General features: G+C 27.4%; 1 protein-coding gene across 4 annotated transcripts in view; it reads right to left on the reverse strand.

Moving 5' to 3' along the window:
* The window catches only part of LOC107453345 (solute carrier family 4 member 11), a 351,566-nt gene that overhangs the window by 149,156 nt on the left and 175,677 nt on the right, over positions 1 to 26,733 (reverse strand). For all 4 annotated transcript variants that reach the window (XM_016070143.4, XM_071187398.2, XM_087155390.1 and 1 more), the window contains one exon: positions 21,809 to 21,849. In XM_016070143.4, coding sequence (XP_015925629.1) covers positions 21,809 to 21,849 — 41 coding nt within the window. The remainder of the gene's footprint in view (positions 1 to 21,808; positions 21,850 to 26,733) is intronic.

Genomic DNA, 26,733 nt, shown 5'->3' on the forward strand with positions numbered 1-26,733 from the left:
TCGTTATGTTGAAATGGCCTTGATCGGTGACCTGTAGAATCAGAATCAGAGTTTTGAGAAAACATATCGTTAGATCGCATGTTCCTTTTTGCACCTCTTAGCTTTTTTTTTCTTTGTCGCGACTTTTCTTGCAGATTATTTTCAGTGGGACTAACTTCGTGATCGCCGATGTTACCTTGTTCTGAAGGCAATCTATTATTGAAAAGAATATACAAAGAAGAGTTTCTTCATTAATTAGATAAGTTTTTTTTTTTAAAAAAAAACTTCTTTTTATTTTTAAATGTGAAAATTATCGGCAATCTAATTTAGGCGCCCATAAAGAATTGAATTTGTTAGGTTATTTTTTTACTTTCTTTTAATTTATTAAAAACTTTTTGGATGAAACTTCTAATAATTTAATGAGCTTTTATTACTGATTTTAAATTTATAAATCCTGTTGTTCTTATTTTTAGAAATAAAGTTAAAACAAAATTTATTTTTGTCATTTGGATTTGGACATAAGTCAATCAACTTTGTTTATACAAAAAAATTTGAAAGGTTTGCGTATTTTATTCATTTTTTTAAATCATTTAGCACTTCGTTTTATTAGAGAGTATAATAATTTTTTTTTAAAATATTCTTTTCATATTATTTGTTAATTAGCTAAATATATTATCGAATATCACAATTTTTTTATTTTTAAGAAATTAAATCTTATTTTGTTTTTCGTTCATAATTCGGTATTTAGTTTAATTTAATTATTTATCTGAAATGATAAGGTCCCGCAGTGGACTGATCGTTAAGACACGGTTCCCTGCAGATCACCGAAGTCAAGCATCACTGGCTGCGGTCAGTGTGCGGGTGAGTGACCACTTGGATCAGTCTGCGTAGGGACCGAGGTTGTGCGGTATTGGTCCTCGTTAAACTGTTCTACCGTAAAGTGCTCGACTTCGCGTGCAGGTCGTCGAGCTACCGAAGCGGGGGTGCCATCCCATCTGCAGAGGATCAAAATTGTAATGGCATGTCTTCGGATCATCCTCAGGGATGTTTCCCAGACCGTCGCCAATAGCCCATTGTGCAACTCTAGTGTGACGTAAATGAACTATAATAGAACTATAATAATTGAAATGATAATAATAAAAAATAGTGTTTTAAAAGCGTTTTTTTTTTCTAAAATTTATTTAGCACTTTGTTTTAAACATACAAATAATTTTTAACGTTTCATTTAGAAATTGAACATTACGATCGAACTTAATAATTATGTAATTATTTATGCATAATAGTACAAGAAAATATTAATTTGTAAAAAACGCTTTAAAGAAAGTTTTTAACACTTTGTTTTACGCGTATTATGAATTTCTAGAGAAACATTTCAATAAATATTTTAAGTAAGATTTGTACATTGTAGTCAATTTATTTAATATCTTTCTTAAGCAAAACATATATCTTCAAATTTATAAATTGATTTAAATCAATCTGAGTATGAAGTTTTGTTAGAAATCTGACTTTCTGTGCCTTACAAGTATATGAAATTTAAAAATACTATATCGCGATACATCGCTATATCGCGATGCGAAACTGACGATGCATCACGATATATAATTTCTAATATCGCCCAGTCCTACTTGTGACGTAACGCGAACTCTCAAATATATGATAAAAATGCTTCTTCAACATGAAACCTCATCATAGTGTAGTGTTGGAGATTAGATGGATGTAATTTATCTATCTTTTCTTGTTGTGTTGGGCCACCTGTATGGTGCCCACGTTAAAGTGATTATTAGAAAATATAGATGCATTAAGCACTGCGAGGATTTTCGTTTTTTGGAAAAAAGGGAATGTTGAAATAGTTTTTTAATTTTGTCAAAAAAATTTTCCTAGAAGAGTGAAGAAATAGTTATTTAGTCACCTTCATGAAATATTTGTTCGGAGCATATACCAAGAAACGGTTTCGCCAAAAGCGAGGTATTTGAGTATCCGTTTTTTACAGTGCATGTAAAAAGAATTTATGTTTTTAGTAAACCTATAAATTTTAGATATATTTCACTAAAACATTATTAAGTATTACGTTTACGATTCATTGAACTTAACTCTGTTAGTTTTGTAAATCTTCATTAAAAGTAAGATTTAATTTCAGGTGCTTAGTTTTAATTCACTAACAAGTACGCGTAACTCGAATTGGAAAATACCTAAAATAAAAGTTCTTATGGGTCAAGGTATTACTTATGGTTTTCTTAGATACAATACCATGTTTAAATTTTAATTCATTTTCTTCATATCTTACAGTAAAATATTTTTAAGAAGTGTAAGGTTGTTTTTTGTATAAAAATTATATTAGTAGACAAGCGAACAATGCATTTCTAAAAAAAACCCCATTAGTTAGATTGTGTTTGAGAAAATAATACTAATTAAAAATTGGTTCAAGTTACAACAATTTCATGTATTTAAAGTTAAACTGGAAGTAATTAGAGTTTAAATCACTGTAATTAAATTTTATTTATAAACCCTACTATTAGATGCATGAATTATTAGTTAAGTACAAAATAGACAAACTCCAACATATAGATTTATGTTTAAGCTTCCAGTTTTCTCAATTCTGCGACTTTTGAAGCTGAGGAATTAAAAAGAATTATTTTCATCACTTATAAAGTTTACACGTTTTTTCCCTTTTTAAGTAATATCAAAATAAGCTCAAAGGAAAAAGAAACATTTATCCAAAAGAAAAAGTTGAGTCCGAATATTTTTATAGTTCAAAATAAATGAAGCTATTTATGTTGTCTTGAGTTGCAGTGCACTAAGTCATCAAAACTTTTGGTGTTGCAAATTTAAATGCAATTTGAAGAGCAGAACTGTAGTTATCGTGCAATGAAATATATTAAATATTCAAAATAACAATTGTTTGAGAGAATTAAGGCGGATATATTGCAAAAAATATGTTTGTTTTTTAAATTAAATGTTTTTGCCTCGAAGTTATCAATTAATTCTAATGCGCATGAAAATATGCAATGTCGTCAACAAACAAACAAAATATAAAAAAAATGAATAAATAAATAAACTATAGTAGTGAAAAAATAAATAAAAAATGACTCTGAAAAAAAAACTTAATTTACTTCAACATCAAAAATGGTGGCAACTATACACCAAAATGTTTTCTGTGTATAGTCTGAAAAAATAAAGGAACCCTTTCAAAATAATCTTGGAAAACAATTTTTTCTAACATGTTAGGAATATGCGTTACTTTGATGAATGAGAAAAATAAAAGAAAGGTATGAAGAACAGAAATAAATTTTTTGATGGATATTTTTCTATGCAATTCATTATTTCTGCTATATTTGATACGTATCATACTTGACATACAGCTTCGTAAAACTAATCATTGCAATTCTTACTGAGAAATTTACTTAAATGAGACACTAAGTTGCACTATTATTTTTAATTTTAAATGCGTGTTCTGCCAAAACGACTATTTTTAATGCAAAGAAACATAATTTAAACAAATTTCAATCTAATCATATAATTAGACGGTTTCAGGGAGGAGGCATTATAATTTTATACAGAATTTTTATGAATAAAAAGAAACAAATATTTATATCTATTAACATTCGCTACTAAGACATGTCAGCATAGGCAAATATTTATAAAAGGCTTTTTCGACATTTATATCAATTAACGTTATGCGCCACGTGCGAGACAAGAAGTTGGATTTGCAAAATAATGAAATTCAGCTGCAATGTTAAATATTTATAACGATTCATACATTGCATAAAATTACATAAAAGTTTAAAATTCATTAGTATCCTATCAACTAATAGAAACTTTTATGGGTTGAAGTAGACAGCTAAAGACTAGTTGAGACAAAGTTATATTTTATAATAATTTTTCAAGTCAGAATTAATGTATGATTATGCATATATTTCTTCAATATCCTGTTGCTTCATATTTCTACAATAATATCAAATTTTTGCAGCACGTATTTAGCTTTTAATATAGAAAAAAAGGGTTAAAATATCCAACTACCCAATAGTAATTTTAGTAGAAAAGATCTGCCGTGTTCAATATTTTTAAAATGTCATGGAAAAAGAGAGAGTTTTAATACAATAATTTATTTCCCTGAAAATATTTTTTCCTTTAGATGTCTCACGAAAAACACGAGCGGTTACAGTTTATAATATTTGAAACATTTATATCATATTTTCGGTAATGAAATTTCCATAACTAATCATAGAAGTTCCTTGTAAATCAAATTAAATAGTATATTTCTTTGGTTGGTATCGTATCCTCTATTGAATCATATTTTATGGTGTGCTTGAATAGTTTTTGTTATTTCTATGGCATTAAAAGAATACAAATCCTCTTCTGTGGGGTAGTTTAAGAGGTGAAGGCCTGCAGCTACTGCAGGGCAGTTAAAAACATGATATGGTGTCAGTTCCACATTAAGACAGTTGCCACAGTTTTGATATTTTCTAGTCCCATCTGTAGAAATTTTCATGTTTTTATGATGTTTTGTTCTTAGTCTGATGAGAGTAGTGACTGTCTTCCTAGTTATTTGTCAAGATTAGTTATTTGATCGTGGGCTTTGATTTTTAAAGGGGTGAATAGTCTTGACATAGCAAAAGCATTTGCATCTGCCAACGTGGTTGGGATTGAATTTTGATTGAGATCTCCGGCATTTTTAGCTTTCTAAGCACTATTACAAATCTTAAAGTGTTTTTGTCTAACATCGATAATTGTTTTATTTTATAATTTTTATTATTATTATCAAAAAATACTAAAAAACCTGGCTTCTTGAAGAACTGTAGTTTTATATTTTCTCAAAAGGAAACTCCAAGAAAAAAAAATTCGCAAAGTAAAATAAAAACGAGATTTCCTAATCTGACATATTCTTAACGGAACTTTCTTTTAAAGACAAAAAAAAAATTAAAGACTTTTATAATCAAAAAACTAAATTCATTTTCGTCCAGCTTGATTAATAGCAATCATAAAATTTTTTATTCTGTAAAAATAAAGCTAATTTATACACTTATTAGGCCACAAAATGTTTTTAAAAATATTTTTATAATTTCTAATTTTAGTATAGCTTTTTCTCATGCTAAGGCATTTTCAACTCAAATTATATCACTGAAATCTAAAACGTGAAAAGGACCAAAATATAAGCTAATATATTTCATTTTTTCTTCTTTTTAAGCTAATTTATTGAAAAGAAAATTCTTAAAAATTTACAGCCAGATTTAACTAAACATAATAAAATTTAATGGTTTATAAATCTAAATTATTGCACGTGGGAGATATTCTGGTAAAATTACTGTTTTGTGTGGTACTGACATTTCTGGTTAAAAAAACAACAGAATACTCGTTAAAAAAACCATAGTATACGGTATTAAAATCATAATAATTTTTTCCGTTTGTATAGCAACGGTGCACTGGAAAATTAGGTATTCGAAGTTATAGTTCTTATCATTACACATTTGGTAAAAAAATACGAAACTGAAACGTATATTTAACCGAATAAATTGTTTTTATGGCATTCTTAAAAGTATCATTGCAACATATTACATTGATGCCTCATTATATCACTATAAAATTATAAAATTTTATCACATGTTATAAAACCATTTTTTTATTTTTAATTTTACCAAAATCAATTTTTTCTAACTACTCAGATAAAATTATAAACAATATCATTAAAGAAGGTTTTCCTTGGATTATCACTAATGATCAAACGATTTTAGAATTTATTAAACATAATAAAATTAATTGAATTGCGACTTTTGATTTCCAGGATCTTTTCAATAGCATTTCCCTTTCTAAACTAAAAGATGTCTAAACTTAAAATCTCTTCCTTTATAGTATAATCCGATGAAAATTTCTTGGTTATGAAGTTTGATATCAAAATCTAAAAAATAAGCGCAATTTTCATCTGAATTAGTCTTAATTAAATTTAGTTCTTAAGGATAATCAGTTAGTTCTTAATTAAATCAAAATCATTACAATCAAAAATAATTAAATGCTCAATAAATCTAAATCCAATTAATAAATTATGTTGTAAAAATTTTTGTTCATGAAAAGTAAGAAAGTATTAGCAAATGCACTAGAATAACAATTCCCCATTGAATTTGTCTGTAAAAACAAATACCATTAAAAAGATAATTTTCAAAAATGTTTATTTTACTTAAATTTATCCAATCTTCCTGATTAATGCCCTCATTATTCAAATATTTATTAAAAATTTCCAAACAAATACTTCTTAAATTATTGTGTGGTATACTTTGTAAAATGATTTTCAAAATCACATGTAAGAAGAGTATTAATATTATTGCAATTCAAATATTTAATAACATCTTGGTTGTTATTATTAATAAAAGGTTTATCATTTAAACAAATCTTATTTTAAATAATGTTTAAACAATTTTAAAAAAAATTACTAAAAACTGAATTATTACAGCCAGTACTGCAAGTTACAAATCTAAATTTAACCGGTATTTTGTGGAATTTAATTGTAAGAAATAAATTAAGATAATTAATACTATTGATTTTTAAACCTATTTTCTTGGAAAAAGCTAATATTCGATTATAAATTTATTTTTAGGAATTATTAATTTTGACAATAGTATTATTGTTATCATATTCCTTACGCATTCAATGTCTTAAAAATTTTTGCAAATGAAGCAAAAATTATTAGAAGCGTTGTCAACAACACATGTAATAAAATTATACTTTAATTCCTTAATAGATTTAATAATATCAGAATTCAAATGGAAACCCTGGTATTTTATATTATTGTTCAAAAAATTTAATTTAAAATTATCTAAACACAAAATTTCCATTCACTAAATCCCTCTATAGGCCAATTAAATTTTCATGACCATATTGCAATAAAACAATCCTTACTGATTGAAGCAGGAATACTATTTAAGTGATATTTTTCCTTTGTCTAAACTTAGTCCCAAGTCCCATGAGAAATCTTAAATCTTTATTTCCGATTAAGTTAAGGTCACTTGTGGCAATGTGCTTAAAATCATTATTAACAAAATTTTTAAAATGCTCCTGCTAACATAAACAAATATCCTCTAAACCATTTAAATTTTTACGATAGAAATTATAATTACAAATTCTCTTCTTTAAAGTATTACAATATCTAAAACAAACAGAAACTCCTATTTTTCTTTCATTGGAAAACAATCTATAAGTTTATTAACAGTCATAGGTAGTAAACCTCTTTCAAAATCTTTATCAAGAAAATTAATAACGCAAAACTGTTTTCTAATTTTTGAAACACTTAAAAAATCAGAATTGTTGACTGCAAGTTAAAATTTAATAAGATCTAATTCGATATATTTAAACTCAGGGGTAGAAAATTTTACAATTTTAAATGTTCTTTAATCATCTATTTCAACACTGAATTTTTATTACTAAAACTGAAGCTCCTATTCCTTTTAATGTTAAATTCATTAACATCCAATAAACACAAAGTTTTAAAAAAAGAACCAGATGGAATTAATTTTCCTCTTTACTTATTCTTTTTACACCTGTATTCACTCAATTTGCATGAAAAATGATTATTAAAAGGGTTCAATTTATTATAAATGCACACATTATTTAAATCCAGGTTACCTTCTCCATTTAATTTACTATTAAGCCCGTATAGGTTTAAAGTTTTTAATTTACAAAAGGAAATGTTTTCATAATCTAATCTTAAATTTAAATCTTCAATATTTTTAAGAATAAGTATATTAATATCTCTAAAAAAAGCTTTTGAAAACGAACAATTTCAATATCAGAGTTATCGTGTTTATGAAAGTTATTTATGACTGATCTATGACTATTAACTCGTTTATTTAACTCAGTACCTGTTTCCCAATATATTTAAGTGAATACGTTTTACATTCTATAAGATAAAAAAAAAATTTCTGTTTCCAAAAAATAAAATTGCTAGAAACTGAAATTTTGTCAGAATGGGCGACAAGTAAGAGAATATTTGCTGTTACATTTTCTAAATTTTTTAAAATTTTATAAGTGTTTATTATAACAAAACAATTGATCAGGTAGCTTATTAACCCCAGTAGACCCCTGATCAAGTCTAACTACAGAATCCCTTGCTAACCCACGTGACTGGTCATATGCTTTAAATAAACCTATAATTTTACTATTCATATAAATATAAATTAAGCCTGAAAAGAAAAGATTAATGAATCCGTAATAAAATATTAAGAAACAGAAAAACTAACCATTACGGGAACAGGACCAGAAACTCCATAAAATATCCGTATCATGAATTAAATAACATATTAAATTAAATTATATAATAATTTACAAACGAGATTACGCAATTGCGGCAAATCCAGATATGAAAATAGGAAATCTAAGCAAGGAATGAAACTAATTTGAAAATTCAGAAAAAGACAAAATTAGTAAGCAACATTTAAAATAATAAATCAAAATGGAAAAGAGCTTAAAGCAGCTAATTTCCAAATTTGTCTTATTTGAATTTATGAAGTTAGAAAAACAACTCTAGCAGAAAACAAAAATTATAAAAAATTAAAGTTATGTGTGTTAGCGGGACAGCACTTTATCAGGGGACACACTGCCTGCAGACACGCAGGAGACTTTTTGTTGTCAGTGGTAAAACTAAAAACTGACAGTGCTCCGAGGTCCCATAATGGAAAATCAGACAAGAAAAAGCAATTCCAAAAATTGAAATGTAAATGCAAAGATAAATAAATGACAAACAGTCTTAGTAATGACTTAAAAGTACACAAAATAAGACGACTACCGATATTCATACCAACTTCATAGCCCTGTAATTTTGAACCCAATTCAGTAGATGAGGGCACTCTTAGATCAAATATTGGGGAAACTTGCCTTCATGGAGGACTTTTTGATGGAACTAACCCGCATTTGCGATACATGGAGTTGAAAACCCCATGATCCGTCTAACACTGAGGATATTTTATGTCAACACTGTGGTCGATGCAATCCGGTTGAGAAATTAATATCGACCAGTCATCGCTGGGATTCGAATCCGGGTCGAGTGTTCTACCACTTGAGCCCCATGGCTCAAACTACTGTATTACAAATATAAAATAATTACTCTAGTTAAGTTCTATTATTTACATTTGTGTATTTATTTAAAAAATAAAAATTGCAGAATAAATAACGCACTGTGATTAAAGTTATAAAATCGTCACAAGTACTTAACACAATGTCAGCAGTTTAACATATGCTAGATAATTTTACTACTTTCTACCAATACCAATAAGTTTATCAGACTATCACTCGATAAGGAATATATATATATATATATATATATATATATATATATATATATATATATATATATATATATATATATATATATGTAATACAAAAGGTAAATACTTTTGTATTAATAAAAGAATTAAAACTCTTTCGTTTTCATAAAATGTCTTTGTTAAAGAATAAGCGTAGAGAGATTCTATTTTGGGAATTCAAGGCTGAAAACGTACCATTGAAATATAAATAGATTTATATTTCAAGGGAAGAGTTATTTTTAGAATCGTTCCCTTTTTCAATTCCATATAAGGAAGCAGAAATGATTTTCCTTAATGCGTAAGGTTACAAGGAATGTACGAATGTGCCTTTTTACTCCAAATCTATGTTGGTATAAAACGTAAGAGCGCATAGTTTTGCGTGTCCTTTTCATAATAATGTGATCCTGATAAGCTGTGCCGGAATTGTCCGGAGTCTTGTCCACTCCCCCTCCTTTGCAGGAGTGGGGACGTGACTGTTATCGATACCAGCTATATTTAAATAAACCTGTTTAGAACGTATGATGGCTTAAGACTGCAATTATTTCAAGCTAAATACAACACTGATAACAGGGTTGGAGCCCTGTTATTACAAGCCGGCAGGATAGTTGCTTGCTGAGGAAATCTTTGGACCGGCTGTGACTGCACGTTGAAATTTTCCTCATCCCATCCGTTTTGAAACCTCATCCCATCCGGAAAGCTTCTCCCCCCTTGGACTTAAACGGAGGAGAAAAAAATCGGCAGTGAAAAAAACGTTGAAGGAAAGAAGGAAGGATGGTGATTTTCCACCCGTACTACTTGTACCTCGTCGCGACTGAAAAGCTGATCTAGGAAGGACGATGGCTGGAGATTGTCTCCTGAAACCAGTGAAAGTATCCCATCCGATGACCCTACAGTTCCATTGTGCCTATAAGTTGGAAGAAACATCATCCAAAGTAGTGATTCGACACCGAGTGATCCTACAATTCTTTCTACTCAAGTTGTGAAACAAAAAAGAATGTGCGCGAATCTTAATCATGGATATTCATGAATTGCTACGATTCAAGTGCGCGAAAGAAAAAGAAAAAAAAGTTATATATTTTTTCTTCTTCAACGAGGAAGGTCAAGGGCAAATGGAAAGGATTTACTGTAGATATATTTTTTTTTCTCTCTCATTATTTTTTCGTTCTCAATGTTGTGATTAAATATTTTAGTAATATTAGATATGAGTAGTAATCTAAATATTTTATTTTGAATAATGGAATACAGTATTATTAAGTGATTAGATTGCATTTCTAGTGTTTATATTGTTTTTTTTTTTTTTTAAATTATGATATAATGCTGTTCTTTAGTGCATTTATAATGTTTTTTTTTGGAAAAAAAAATATATGGTTCCAACGTCAATTAAACTAGTGACGGCAAACTAAATTAATTTTTTTTAAACTTTTGTTTTCTAATGATTTTTCAAGATCTAACCACATAAAAAATTTAATTTTTCAAAACTTATCTTTTGAACCTAACAGTGAAGAGTTTCAAACAAAACTTAAAGAAAATTTGTAATTCTCTTACTTTTTCGGACTTGGTCAAAACTAAAAATTCCTATTTTAAAAAATGTGAAACCCAAACAAACGGACAGTTAACACTTGACAAAATTTGTGAGACTCCCTTATTACGATAGGCTAAATTGTTAACTCAGCTAAGTTTTTATAATTGATACTGATTTACCATATGCTTTAGTAGGGTTGTAGACTTGCAGGGATTTTTGTTTGTTTATTCATTGTGTCGGGCCAGTTGTTATTCTATTTGGTAAGAGACTGATCATCTCTGCTAATTCTAAAAGTGACAACTTATCTTTGCACATAAAACAGCAGAATTCTCAAAATGTTAAGGTTAAAAATGGTGAAAAAGATGTTTCAAAAAAAGTAAACATCGAAAAAAGAAAAGAATGATGCTTCAAAAAAGTAAGCATCGAAAAAATGAATGTTAAGGATGTTTCAGTAAAAGTAAACATCAAAAAATAGAAAGAAAGAATGTCCAAAAAGTTCAAATGATTCGAAGATAGATCTAGGTAATGGATGCGTTCGTTATCAGGTTAATATCGACGAAAAAATATGTAAAGGGTAACAAAAACAAAAAATAAAAGGAAAAATAGGAAAAAGAAAGAATGACCAAGAAACTGATTACAAAAACAAAATAACTAAAAAGAAATTTAAGTAAACAAAATTTTGAAATCGTTCATGTATCAAAGCTTAGGAAATATCAAAAACCACAAATGTTGAAATTAAATTCTGAAAAAATGACACTTGTTGTCCAGTTCGTTTTGCATAAAAAGTTTTGTATATTTTTGTGTGAAAAAAATTTTTTTTGAAAAATTTAGTAGAATAGTTGTATTTCATCAAGTAAATAATCATTTAACCACACAGAATCTTAAATTCTGAATAAATGACACACGTTGTCTAGTTCATTTGCATAAAAATTTTGAATATTTTTGTGTGAAAAATTTTTTGAAAATTTTACTAGAATAGTAATATTTCATCAAGTAAATAATCATTTAACCACCCAGAATCTTAAATTCTAAATAAATGACACTTGTTGTCCAGTTCATTTGCATAAAAATTTTGAATATTTTTGTGTGAAAAATTTTAGTAGAATAGTTATATTTCATCAAGTAAATAATCATTTAACCACACAGAATCTTAAATTCTGAATAAAAGACAATTGTTGTCCAGTTTGTTTTGCATAAAAGTTTTGTATATTTTTGTGTGAAAAAATTTTTTGAAAATTTTAGTAGAATAGTTTATAAATGTTTAATTTTTCTTTCTGTTTAGTTACTAAATAGATAAATTGCATTATCATGTTTTTCATATATTGTCATTGTAAATAATTTTTTCTTCTTTACATAATTGAAAAAATGTTGTTTGTAGTAAGGAAAAAGGAACAATCGTATCAACCTAAAAATTTTAAAGTTAAAGTATTCTAAATTTTTTTTTTATTTTGGCTCACCAAAAATTTTTTTTGGGGGGGATGTAATACAAAAGGTAAATACTTTTGTATTAATAAAAGAATTAAAACTCTTTCGTTTTCATAAAATGTCTTTGTTAAAGAATAAGCGTAGAGAGATTCTATTTTGGGAATTCAAGGCTGAAAACATACCATTGAAATATAAATAGATTTATATTTCAAGGGAAGAGTTATTTTTAGAATCGTTCCCTTTTTCAATTCCATATAAGGAAGCAGAAATGATTTTCCTTAATGCGTAAGGTTACAAGGAATGTACGAATGTGCCTTTTTACTCCAAATCTATGTTGGTATAAAACGTAAGAGCGCATAGTTTTGCGTGTCCTTTTCATAATAATGTGATCCTGATAAGCTGTGCCGGAATTGTCCGGAGTCTTGTCCACTCCCCCTCCTTTGCAGGAGTGGGGACGTGACTGTTATCGATACCAGCTATATTTAAATAAACCTGTTTAGAACGTATGATGGCTTAAGACTGCAATTATTTCAAGCTAAATACAACACTGATAACAGGGTTGGAGCCCTGTTATTACATATATATATATAAACACACACCCACACACAAATATATTACATATATTTGTGTGTGGGTGTGTACGCTCCATGCCATTGGTTTTAGATGTAGTTATTAATATGAGCAATAACAAATTATATCATCTGCTTTTCTTCATTATTTATCAATTAATCATCTGCAATAGGTAAAATATGTATTTTTCGAGGGATTTTAGTTATTTACGATAACTTAATTTATAATAAAATAACTTTGTTTCTTTTTCACTTTAGCGGTCTATTTCATAGGTTATTTCATAGATTAAATAGGTAAGGTATGAAAGTTTTAAACTATCATGTAATTAACGAAAAATTGATTATTCGGGGATATATATATATATATATATATATATATATATATAAGTATAAGATTATTTATTATTTAATCATATCAAATTAGTTTTTACATTTTGATTAAATAAACTTTATAATTGTGTGTAAATATTTTTCTCTTCTCTTGAAAAGTGGTGAAACACATGAAAAAGAGGAAATTAGCTTTATGTGGACTAAAATTTCACTTATTCTCCTATTTAAACTATTAGAATCCCATATTCCATATTGAAGCCACCTCCATTAATTAAGGTTAAAGATCCAAATCTGTTGAAACGAAAGATGTGCTTATTCAGAAAATAATGTTTTTAGGTCTTATTTTGTAAACTAGAAAATCGCCCACTTGAATTAGTGTGCACAGACAACGTTAATACCTCAAACCATTAAGAAAGTTATTAGTACGCAGAGAACTGATTATAAGATCATAAGATCATTTAGATGCTCTATTTTTTGTTAACGCAAAATAAAATTTGTCAGAGTTTGAAAACTTGCTTTTTTTCGCTAAACACTATAAATAAATTCGCATTTTTAAATTTTTATTTCTAATTTCTTAAAAATTCGACTGATTCCGCTCAAATTTTATATTTTACCATTTATTATGACATTTTTAAAAATTATCTCAAGATTTGATCATACAAGATTTGATCTTGTATAATTCAAGCATTCTTTGGAAATAATGAAAAAAAATAATAATTACAAATAATTATTATAGATACTAAAAATACTAATTGAATAATAAAAATAATGATAAAATAATAAAGTGAATGATAAAAAAAATTAAATAAATTAAACAAAACATTGAAATAAAGCAGCAAAAATAAGAAAAATGAAATCAATTTGATGTGTATCGAAACAAAATTTTATTATTTTCTATAGTTTTCGATTGAATAAAAGATAAAGATAATATTTTAAGCCATTTTGCAACTAAGGAAAATTAATAAGTGAAGCAGAAAACTTCATCAACTGATTTTACTTGTTAAAATTCTAAGTAAACAAAATTAAGCTTAATGAAGATATTGAGCCCGTCGTTTGGAAGCATGTAAAAGTTCTTCCTAACGGAATTCTGCTTATTCATTTCATTCAATGGAATTCTACGTATTCAGCCTTCAAATTTCATGTGAAATAGCTGTGGCAAACAGTTGGAAATTTCTGGGTAAAATTCAAAGAAACTGGTGCCTTTTCTATAGAATTAACTCTTCTGAGATTTCCCGAAGAAAACACTTTCTCTCCAAGTAAATTAAATAGTCTTTAAATTGATCATGCGTAATTTATATATATATTAAAGTTCAAAAGTAGAGAAAACATGGAAAAAATTACAGAGCAATGAAAAAAGGGAAAAAGAAAAAGGATACTAGAAAACAAGAAAAAGGATAAGTAAGATACAAGAAAAAGGATAAGTAAATAAAAATCAGGAAAATAAAAGATATAATCTTTTCATCAGCTCACAGGAATATATCCGCAAAAAAGAGTGCTTTCTAATATTTTATCAATATACCCAAAGCAAAATATATAAATACAATAGTGTGAGGAGCACTGAAAAATTGCAAAAAATTTACAAAGAAAGTAGAACACATTAAGTAAAAATATCAAGTAAAAACAGTAAATGTAAAGAAAAAACAGAATAAAACATAAAACGAAATTTATAAGGTGAGTAGCGAATTCAAATGATGTGTACGGGATGTTCTTATATGTACTGGAAATGTTGAAAGAATGATTTGAAATACTTTCATAACAAGATTGCCAGTGTACAAAATTTGAAAACAGAAGGGCAATTTGAGGTAAAAGCGTAAATAGAGGGGTTTTGTTTTATAGTGCGTTCTTACTGCAGTATTGAAGTGTGACTTGTTAGTTACCAAGGATGGGCCCGAAAATGGATGTGCGTAAGGTTATATTATTCTAGATAATTTAACAATTAATTGACAATTAATAATTTTAGAAAATTAACTTTTATTTCAGAAGAAAAAGAGAAAGAAACATGAAATGCCTGTTTTGAAACTATTTTATGTTTATGAAACTATTTTATATTTATAATACAGTAGTTTGAGTCATGGTGGCTCAGGTGCTAGAGCACTCGGCCCGGATTCGAATCCCAGCAATGACTGATCGATATTAATTTCTTACCCGGATCGACCATAGATCGATGTCACAGTTCTGACATAAAATATCCTCAGTGACAGACGGATCATGGGATTTTCAACTCCATGTATCGCAAACACGTTTTAGTTACATCAAAAAGTCCTGCACGAAGGCAAATTTCTTCCAATATTTGATCTAAGAGTTCCCTCGTCTTCTGGATTGGGTTTAAAATTACAGGGCTATGACTATCGCTAGTCGTAGACTCAAAATTGGGTCGTTCGCTGAATGGCGGTTGTAAAGAAAAAATACAATAAAGTTGTTTTATAACTGAAGTATTCGTAACGTAGGACATTATAGAAAATTATTACTAGCTCTTTACGGAGTTATTTATTCTATCAAACAGGTAAACGCATAAAATAACCCGTTACCCTTTTCACATCAACACTGCATGAGAAATGCATGTTGATTATTTATTAAAACCCTTTTCCAAATAGCGTACATCAAACACAAACTAAATATTTTTACCCACAAAGTACTTTTATTAGGTTAGTGAATTCCGTGCTTTTACCATAACTTGATTGATATGGATATCTAAAGACAATATCTACTCAACTCCATGGGCACGACTATCCAATCACTCGCGAGACTCAATATGACGTAATTGAAACAAGGCCCAGGGAATCATAACTCGACATAAGTTTCTAAGTAATGGCAGTCAGCAGTAAAGTTTGACACTCGTTAGAAGACTCCGTTGATGTTTCGAATCGGTCGTATGGGAAACATAATCATACGATGACAACAGCTAAATGTCTAATTTCAGTTTTCCAGAGAGTTTAGACTATGAGAGAAAGAGAACTCTTTTGTTAAGACTGTTAAGAAATTGAGCAACAAGTTGTGATAAACTGTTTTTTTTTTTTTTTTTTTTTTTTTTTTTTTTTTTTTTTTTTTTTTTTTTTAGATTTGTACGTAGCTTCAGGAATTTTCATCCTGTTCTCGAAATATATATAGTTTTTTCCCACTTAGTTTAATATAATTCCCACAAACATGGTGGTATGAAATTTAAAGAAATATCTTATTTTATTGAATTTTATATGATTTCTAATTTTCTGCATAAAATGATTGATACTTATTTTATTTATTTAGAGCTAATTCTTTACTCATGGCCATATGGGCGAAAAAAGCGTCAAATAAATGTATTAAATACCATATGTTTTGGTTTTATTAACTAGAATCATTTTTTTTTATGAGAAAGGTCATCACCAAACTTTATCTGAATTTTTTTCTCTATGTAAAATGTTAGATTTTTTATGTGTGTCATTTTATAAGTATGTCATTTTATATGTATTTTTTATGTATGTCATATAATTTTATCTGAATTTTTTTCTCTATGTAAATTGTAAGATTTTTTTATGTATGTCATATAAAACCTCAAAATTAAAATAATGAGAAAGAACAAGCTTTATCTATGAGCTATTAAATCTTTTTCTTTTTTGAAACCTAATCAATTTAAATTTCTATTTATCATTCAATACTAGATTTATACTTTTCTTAGAGAATACACAACTTGAAAATTGTAAGGCAAATGTATATGTAAGAATTTCAGCATGTCCAAATGTAACAATACATAGGGAAAGAATGTTTAAATGCGATTTCTAACAGCTATTACCTTCCTATACAACTAAATAGATTTCAATATGATTAAAAGTAAAGTGATGGCATTTAATTAATTTTTGCTGAATTTCTTTGAAAGTTATCTAACGTCACAAAATTTTATGTAACTATGCATCGGAAAAGAATGCTTTCAAGCTTTTATTACATTTCTAAATAATTTTGAAGGTTTCTATTTACTAAAGTATATTACATAAATATGATATATATTTAACAAAAAATAATGCCTGAGAAAATTCCTTTTTAAAAATGAAAATTAAAAATATAACCTTATGTGAATTCACTTAACATTAATGTCATTTAACCTCACCTTACTTGCATGATTGAAAAACATTATTTATAAATTATGGTTAATGAGAAATCAGTCTTGAAAAATACTAGGAGCTATCAGCATTATTGTTGTGATCGAAATTTAATTAAATAATATCTAAGTGACAAGTTTTAACAAATGATGCAATATGAAACTGCTGTTCGAAAAAATTGAAAAACAGGTATATAACTATTAAATAATATACTTAAAAAACGGGGCCAACACTACCAGAATATGAATAATTCACCATGTTTCTGGCTCTATGGGAACATTAAAAATCTCAGTTATCATTACAAAGCGCTTTGGTAATGATTTTGGTAAAATTAACATAAGATATGGTTTTATATTTTGAGATAAAAATAGGTAAATGCCATAAAATTTTGTAATTTTATCATGATACTTTAGACAATTGCATAAAAACTATTGATTCGGTTAAATTAACTTCTTAGTTTTGTATTTTTTCTAAATGAGTGGTAATAAGAACTGCAATTTTGAAAACCAGAACTTTTGTTGAGCAGAACCATATGAACTGAAAAACTATTAAATAAATAATTTGAATACTATATATTTTGGTTTTATTTCCCAGAATTATGAATCATTTTACCAGAAATGTTATTACCAGAAAGTACGGTAGTTTTTCCAGAGTTGTTTTCTCGGAAGGCTGGAAGAAATGGCATAAATTCTAAAAATGGTTAAGAAGTTGTAGGTTTTAATTTCAGGAATTACCATTTTATTTAATCTATTAAGACGGAGTACAGAGAAATGAAATGCTGCATGACCACAAAAAATTTCTCACACTAATGGTTTAAAACACTTTTTCTCAAATGATTTTAAAATTTTTTGTCTGTCATAAGAATTTTTAAAATTATAATCTATACATTTTAAATGTTGTACGCGAATTTTATAGCCTCTTAAAGATGGTTTCTTTCCCATACTAGTAATGTAAAAAATCCAGTACTTTCCCATGATATTCATTGAGTAAATGGAGCACAAAAGAAATGCTACCATTGCCTGGAGTTTTCCCGGAGACTTACAGTTAGAGCAAAGGAAACGAATCGAATATTTTATGGAGTTTATCCTTAAGCCTTGAAAAAAGTGTTGTTCTCTAAGTTTTCTTTCAGTGTTAAGCCTATTTCATGCTTGAATTATCCAACTTTGGATATATCTTTCTTGACTGTTTCTTCTTCCAATGTAATTTTGAAAAAAGTACAGAGATATTCGGATATTTTTAAAATTTTAGATGCATACTTGCTTCAATAAAATGGGATGAAACAATTTTAATAGAATAATTCATTTTTAAAAGTTTGCTTAAAATGCTCCTGATATACAAAATTGTATTCATATCCTTCTGTATAAAATCTAAAGTTAAGTGTTAGAGAATGCAATATATGCATTCGTATGCAATGCCAAACTCGCACTAATTTTGAAGATTAAACAAACATATTACAATGTGTTTCAACTTAAAACGAATTTATACACACACATATATATATATATATTTAAAGTAGTAGTAACAATAGTGTTACAAGTGCGAAAAGTCAAGTCTGTCATACCATAATTGAATCTTTCTACAAAATTATTTTTAAACAAAATTAATCTTATACTTTTAATTATTCCTATACTTCTTAGAGGGGGCCGGGATAGCCTGGTCGGTAGGGCGCTGGGCCCATATCCAAGAGGTCGTGGGTTCGATCCTCGCCGGCCGAAGACTCCCCGTGTAGTAAATGGTGACTGATGCACGTTAAATCTGTCGAATCTCAAAGTCCTCCATGTTCCCACAACAAATAAATACCTCTGGGGGTACTGATCCAGGAGTTTCCTTGTCTTCTGGATTGGTTCAAAATGACAAGGCTACGGAGTTGAACGTAAGTAGTCGTAAACCCATGAAATTGGGTCGGCTGTTCAACGTCGGTTATAAAATAAAATAAAATACTTCTTAGAAAAAAAAATTCCTTTGTATTGCTGAAAATTTCTAAACAAACAGTTTCAAAAAAAGAACCACAATTCTCTGAATCATCTGTTAAATATGATTAAATGGTTGATATACATGGTAACAATGCTTCAGTTTGGTTGCAATTACAGAGAAAACATGCATTCTTCTTCTAAATAAAATATTTTTTGCTGGGACGAAATTGTATTTTTGATCCTCGAAATGATGGTATTTGTTACAGCTCAAAAAGTAGGATCCAAACAAAAGAAATCAAGATTTAGGTCATTTTAATTGTCAAATCAAACCTGAGAATACACTGAGAAATCGAATTTTTAATATACGAAAAGTTCGAAATCCGATCAACTATTTAACCAGTTTCGTACTAGTTTTGTATTTTGCCTAATAAATAAATTGCATCCTTTTAAATGGCGTAAAACTTGTATACCGTTCTATACAAATGTTTTCGACTTTCATTAATTAATACAATAAAAGATAATGAATATAAATTAAGAATCATTTTTTATATGGAACTATTTTTGGATAAACAAAATTTATAACAGTGATCAAATTTTTTTGGAATCGTTTAAAAGGTTTTCAAGCTTTGGCGAAGCACGCAAAAAGAAGAATTAGCGTTAAGAAGTTTAAAAATTTAGACCACTCTTTTGACTGAATTACTGGGACCATATTTCACAGATTCTTCCTCATATGTTGAGGGTAAGGAATCCAACTTCCTCGAAAAACTGATAGGTTTAATTTGAAAAAAATACTTGCTTGTGTCTGATTTCATAGCTTAAAATATCGTCTGCACTAATTAATTTGTATATTTGAGATCCCCCTCAAAAACCATTAAAATTTAGTTATAGAACGTGAAGATTCGATCACTAGATCAAAAGTTATTCATGTTGTTCGATTTATTTAGTTATGTACACTACATACACCAAAGATCTTAAAACATTATAAATCGTTCGAAAAAAACTGGATAATTACGCCCTTAATCTCATGATATTTATAAAAAATATTATGATAAAAAATGTTACAAGTGACTGAGGTTTCTCCATATTTTGTAAGATAGAGATTCAAATCAGTCGATCAAAAGGTATATTTGTCCAAAAAAAATCACCTTCATGACAAATTTGGAAATTTAACTAACAGTTTTCATTAGTTGATTAGATTAGCCTACTTATGGTTAGCCCTAAAACCAGTAATATTTCATCAAGTAAAAGTTTTTAACTCCATTTTTTTGGTCGCAACATACGTAGTTATTCATCGCACTGATTGGATATATTGTCTTTAATTTCATTTTTATGAAGGTTATGAGAATATTCCTCTAACAGGACAACAAATTAAAACACTGCTTCAAATCAGCTTTTAAAATTACCGTAACCGTTCTACAAATGTTCTGTGCTGCGTCTGGTGCTCATATGTAATCAAATGCCAATAAATTTAGACTGCAGTTTTTATTAATATTAATTAATAATATTTACATACATTATTAATATTCAATAACATTAAAAGACATTATAAGTATTAATTATTAAGATTAAAACACATTATTGAGATTAATTAATACTTTTATTATTTATATTTATATTGATTAATAAAAATTGATCTATTAATACTGATTAATATTGATTAATAAAAAACAAAAATATTATCTGATCCATTCACTCAATGTTTTTTTTGAAAATTAGATGACTGTAACGAATAGATATAATTAGTTAAGTTCCATAATGATTTATTCAGAAAAGTATTATCTAAAAATATATTAAAAATTATTGGAGAAAATCGAGTTGATAATTCTTTTTTTAAACTTTTTTTCAAAAATGAAATTATTGTATTTGAAACCTCCGTTTACTGGTCTAACTTTTCAAATTTATTATCCACATTTTAGTTTAAGTTATTAAAACTTACAACAAGATAAAGCATGAGAATAAAGTAGCTGAACCGGTATAGTTCTTAAGAAATCACGTCGACTAAATATTCTATTTGTTTATTTACTAATTATGAATATTTATAATCAGATACAACTTTATTTGCATGAATGGGATTTTCATTCGTATGAAAAGCTGAATTTTCATGCGTAATAGAATTATTTTACGGCATAAAGCAAAGTATATAATTTAAGAAGCAAGCACACTTCAGTGTAATATATTCAATCTAATTTTTTCAAACAATTGCTATTTTGTATATTTTATTGCACAATAACAACACTGTTAGAAATTTCATTTGAAAATCACGGTAAAATAACCGGCAGCTATCCGTCCATCCAATTAACCGTAAAGTTTACGGTAAAGAACATTTTTTACCTTCACGCAGTTGAAACCGTTTACAACTACTATGGTTGAAAAAACATAAATACGAACTATACCGGTTCTTTTAACCATTTACAACTAGCATGGCTTAATAACCGTAAAAGAAGAAGTTTAACTGGACATTGGAGATAGTTTAGAAGCCTTATAGTGCTGCCATCTATCAGGGAAGGAGAATATCGTATTCTATTAGCCCAGGTATATTAATCGTGTATATTAATAAACTGTTTCTGTTCCGTTGAATATGGTAGAATAACAATTCAATAAATTATTGTTTGGACATTTTTCCAAGAAATTTCTAACAGTGTAACTGTTGGATATGGAAAAACTTTTTTATTACAATAGACAAATGAATAAAGTATCTCGATTAATTACTCACCTCATGCTTCGCGTACATTAACGTTACTTCATCCCCATCTTCTGTAAAGGAAAAAAAAGAAAATGATTAATTTTGAGTACACCATTTACAATTATAAAAGAAATAATATATTTTTATAAAATCTGTCACTAGTTACTTGTAAACCATATAAACGCTTTTCTTCCTGAATTATTAAACAAATAAGAATAATAGATTGTTACGAAAATATGAATAAATACACATGCTTGTGTTAGGCATCAATGTCTGACTTTCTAAATTCTAAACTGATATGTTTAGGATTACTCGGATATTAGTTCCGGAATTAGGATTACTAGAAGCATGTTTAAGATTACTAGAATATAACAAAATTTGCCATATTTCTAGCTCTATGGAAGCACCAAAAAGATAAGTAATTATTACTGAAACAATTTGGCAATGATTTTGGTAAAATTAATTATAAAATATGGCTGCATAATATGTGATAAAATTTGGTAAATTCTTCATGATACCATGGAGCATGGCATAAAACAATTTATTTGGTTAAATTTACTCTTCAATTTTGTATATTTTACTAAATGTGTGATAATAAGAGCTATAATTTCGAAAAACAGAATTTATGGTAAACCGGAACCGTAACAAATAGAAACCGTTACCATATAAACGTTTAAAATATCGCATATTTTGGTTTCATTACCAGAATAATGTTTTTTTTTCTTTTTCTTTCAAAAGCGTCTTTACCAGAAAGTATAGTTATTTAACCATAATTTTTTCTCTGTGTATTATCATATTACTACAAAAATCAAGCAGTTATCTTTAAGTTTAGGAATATATATCATTTTACAATTAATAACACAAAACTAAAATAGTAATCTTTATCAACACCAACATAAACGAAATTTTATTTTTGAAAATTAATTATCGTTTCTAATGTATGAATTTAATTTAGCGCAATATTTATATACTAATAATAGTTAATTCTTATATATTTTGTGGAGGATCGTTGTTTTATTGGTGAGTTTCTTAGCTATTCCTATTATAATTGAGAAGAAACCATTGCAATTAAACTCATCCTCAAACGGAAACTCATTTTCAACACTTTCGCTTCTTAGTTTTTCTACTTTCATTTATTTTTTCGCAAAGAAACACTTTAGTGCTTCCTTTTGAAAAGAAAATTTTTTCGAACACACTGGTGATAGATATTTGTAAAATTTTTATATTTTATTTGATTATTATCCATCCATCTTGATTATTATCCATCCATCCATATATATATATATATATATATATATATATATATATATATATATATATATATATATATATATATATATATATATATATATATATGAAGAATAAACAAAATAAAATGAAGAATAAAACAAAGAAAAATTATAGACAAATGAAAAAAAGGGGGTGGGAAATAATAAGCAAAAAATAACAAACAACATATTATTTAAAAAAAAATAAAAAGAAAAATATATGAAATTTTAATTAAAAAACCGGAAAAAAAGCCGGAAAAAAAAGATATAATCTTTTCTTCAGCCCACACGATTATATCCGCAAAACAGAGTGCTTTCTGATATTGTATCAATAAAGCCAAATATATATATATATATATATATATATATATATATATATATATATATATATATATATATATATATATATATATATATATATATATATATATATATATATATGGTTATAAATTGATTTTAATTAGGTTTAAATATTTTCCAAAACATTGTGTTAAGACTATTTGTATTGTTAATATTAAAATTATACATTCACACCTGCATTTTTAAATAAGAATAATTTCCATTTTAGTTTAAACTTGTTTTTCCAAAAGTTATGTAGATTAAGTATCTGTTATATAGATTATTCCCTGTCAAGTGTCTACACTAAATCTATGCCATGGAGCTAGAATTGACAAAATCTAATTTTTAAAAAAAAATTAACTACTGAAAAAAGTATACATCCAATTCACATTATACATCATTCACAATAAAGACTAACGTCCAAATTTCAATAAAAAAATTTCACTTAACAGGGTCCTCAAACTGAGTTAAAATATTAATTTTTGACATTTTCCATACTTTATGCAGAAATAGGTAATGACAAATAAGAAAAATAACTCACAGTCAAATTCATCTAACTATCTGAAAAATGTGTTTGCAATAATTATATATATATATAATATAAGAACTAACAATTTCTCTAGTTTATTTTCCGGTTTAAAACTATTTATTTAAATACTGTCAGTAAAATTATTCATTCATCATCACGTGATAATTTCAGTTTTAAAGACATTAACAGGTAGATTATATTTGATTTTAGTTCAAAGTTACAAATAATTTTTTAAAAAAATATTCAGTAATAAAAATTTATACCGAATTTTTTTAATTATTTACTACTACAAATTTATTTCTTAAAACAATCTTTTCATTTTGTATAATATTACCCTTACTTTCATTAAATGGTTCAAACTCGTAATTTCTTTAACCAGTAATATCGCACTTATTCTAGGGTATAAAATGTTTGTTTCCTGGTCTGGAAAACCAATTTCCCCTTTCCGAGTTATTCAAAGGAAAACATGAGATTTTCTTCTTTTTTTTATATATAAATCTTCTCAAGTTGACCGTATCAAGTTGATCGTGTGTCAATTTTTTTTTCTTTAGTCATTTTTATACAGCAAATTTATACAAACATCGATGACATATATGTTATCTATACTAACAAGTTACTTAAGAGCTTAAAATAAAAATAAAATATTTCAATTTATTTGAAAAAACTTTATTAAATCATATGAAAATTATTAAATGTTTTTAAAATAATTTATTAGAGAACTTTTTTTATTTGAAAATTATTTTTAATTAATAAAGTCGAAATAAAAACAATAATATTTTCCCAGGTAGTTGTTCGACTGCACGTGAGAAATATCAACCAAAACAAAACGGAATTATAGTTCATTGGTTAAGTATTTGTTTAAAGTCCTGGCTTTCAAAATCAAATAAGCTAAACAAATTGTGTGCAAAAACAAAAGCTCTTCTACAAGTATGTATTCAAAAATAGCTTCTTGTTTTGTCCAAGTTTCTTATGGATTTTAGCAAAACTTATCAACTATAACAAAACTTATCTACTATACCAAACTTATGGACTATAACAAAACTTAGTAAAACGAAAAATAAAATTAGCCTATACAGTTACAAATCTGATCTTACAAAATCCATTAAAAGTATTTAATATTTACGCTGAACTAATTAAGCTTTTGCAGAAGTTGAGAAACATGAATGGCCAATATTACCAGATAATGCAAAATTTACCGCTTTTTTTGTTCTATGGGAACAACAAAAATCTTATACTGTTTACCAAAATGCTTTGGTAATGATTTTAGTAAAATTAACAATAATATATAGTTTTATAAGTGATGAAATCCTGTAACTATCGAAAAATTCGGTAATTTTATCATAATAAAATAGAACTCTAAACCAAAACCATTATTCTATTAACCAATACCGAAACATTTACTTGGTTAAATTTACTTTTCAGTTCTGTGTTATTTGCCATATGTGTAGTAATATGAATTATAATTTTGAAAATAAGAATTTTCGGTAAACCATTGCTAAATGACCGGAAAAATTATTAAATGAAAGGTTTAAATAACGATATTTTGGTTTTCATTACCATATTTATGTTTTCTTTTGAACCAGATGCGCATTTATCATACAGTACGGCAATTTTACCAGCATTTTTTCTTCGTGTATATCTGTTTTAAATGTTAGTTAAAGTTTTCGTGATCATTCAAATTGAGAGCAAAGTAGAGAGTATTTCAAAATAGTCTTCACCTGAAACAAAGCGATCAACTGTTTTTGAATACCACGTCATTTATCAAAACTCCTCTACGCGAAACATGCCAATTTTTCCACCTTTATAATTTTTGAAGCCAATGAAATCTCTCTATTATCAAATAGTGCTTAGCATAATAGTTTTCACATGAAACAAAGAGATCAACTGTTTTTAATGCCACTCACTTTATTTATGTAAACTCGTGAATGCGTTGCTAAAATGTGTTCTTATGTGTTTTGTAGCATACTAACTGCAATTAGTTATGACAATTCATCGCATTATGAAAACTTCAATGACAATTCCTCGTATTATAGTATTATGAAAAAGTAAATTGAATCAAAATAGATTTGATTTAATTGTATTCACATTTGAATGAAAGATTGAGTATAATTCAGTGTTGAAAGAACTCTTTAAGGAGAAATTATTCTAGAAATGTGGAAAGTCAATATTTTGCCATGGTGTTCCTAATTTTAGTACAGTTCTTTCCCCTCTTTACCTCTTCGGCTTGTGTTTGAGGATTCGGGATTTGCGGCTCCCGTCTCTCTGGGGAAATTAATAAGACTTTACATTTTATTTTTCATTTTCCGCTCTTTGTTTTGACTTCAATTTTAATAAGGCTATCAAAAGAAAGGCCTTCTTGAAAAATGAAATTGTAAAAATGAATGAACATTTTTCATCGATGTAAGCTTCTAAACTTAAATTTATGAAAACCTGGGAGGAGAAATTAGTTTGAGTGACTTACGATCAATTTAGTGAAAGAGGGTTTTTCTTTTGTTTTTAAATAACTTCTTTCTTCTCTCTTTAATAAAAAAAACATTCTGCACTAATTCTGCCTAAGTTAGTTTTTTAAATGATTCTGAAGCAACCATTAAATGTTTTAAGAAAAAAATTACATTGGACTAATAAATATTTTTATTTTATTTATTTGTTTTTGATTGTTTCAAGGGTATCTCAATGTCTTTAAATTTGTAAAGCGGAGAAAGATTCTGGTTTCATCTGTTATACATCTGGCATAAAATACCATAATTCTGGCATTAAAAATCAAATTGTACGATATTTAAGCCATTCATTTGGAAATTTTCCATTCATGTCTTGACGAT

This window comes from Parasteatoda tepidariorum, chromosome 11, assembly GCF_982258835.1.
Source record: "Parasteatoda tepidariorum strain Cologne lab strain chromosome 11, Ptep-v5.0, whole genome shotgun sequence".
NCBI classification, from domain to species: domain Eukaryota; kingdom Metazoa; phylum Arthropoda; class Arachnida; order Araneae; family Theridiidae; genus Parasteatoda; species Parasteatoda tepidariorum.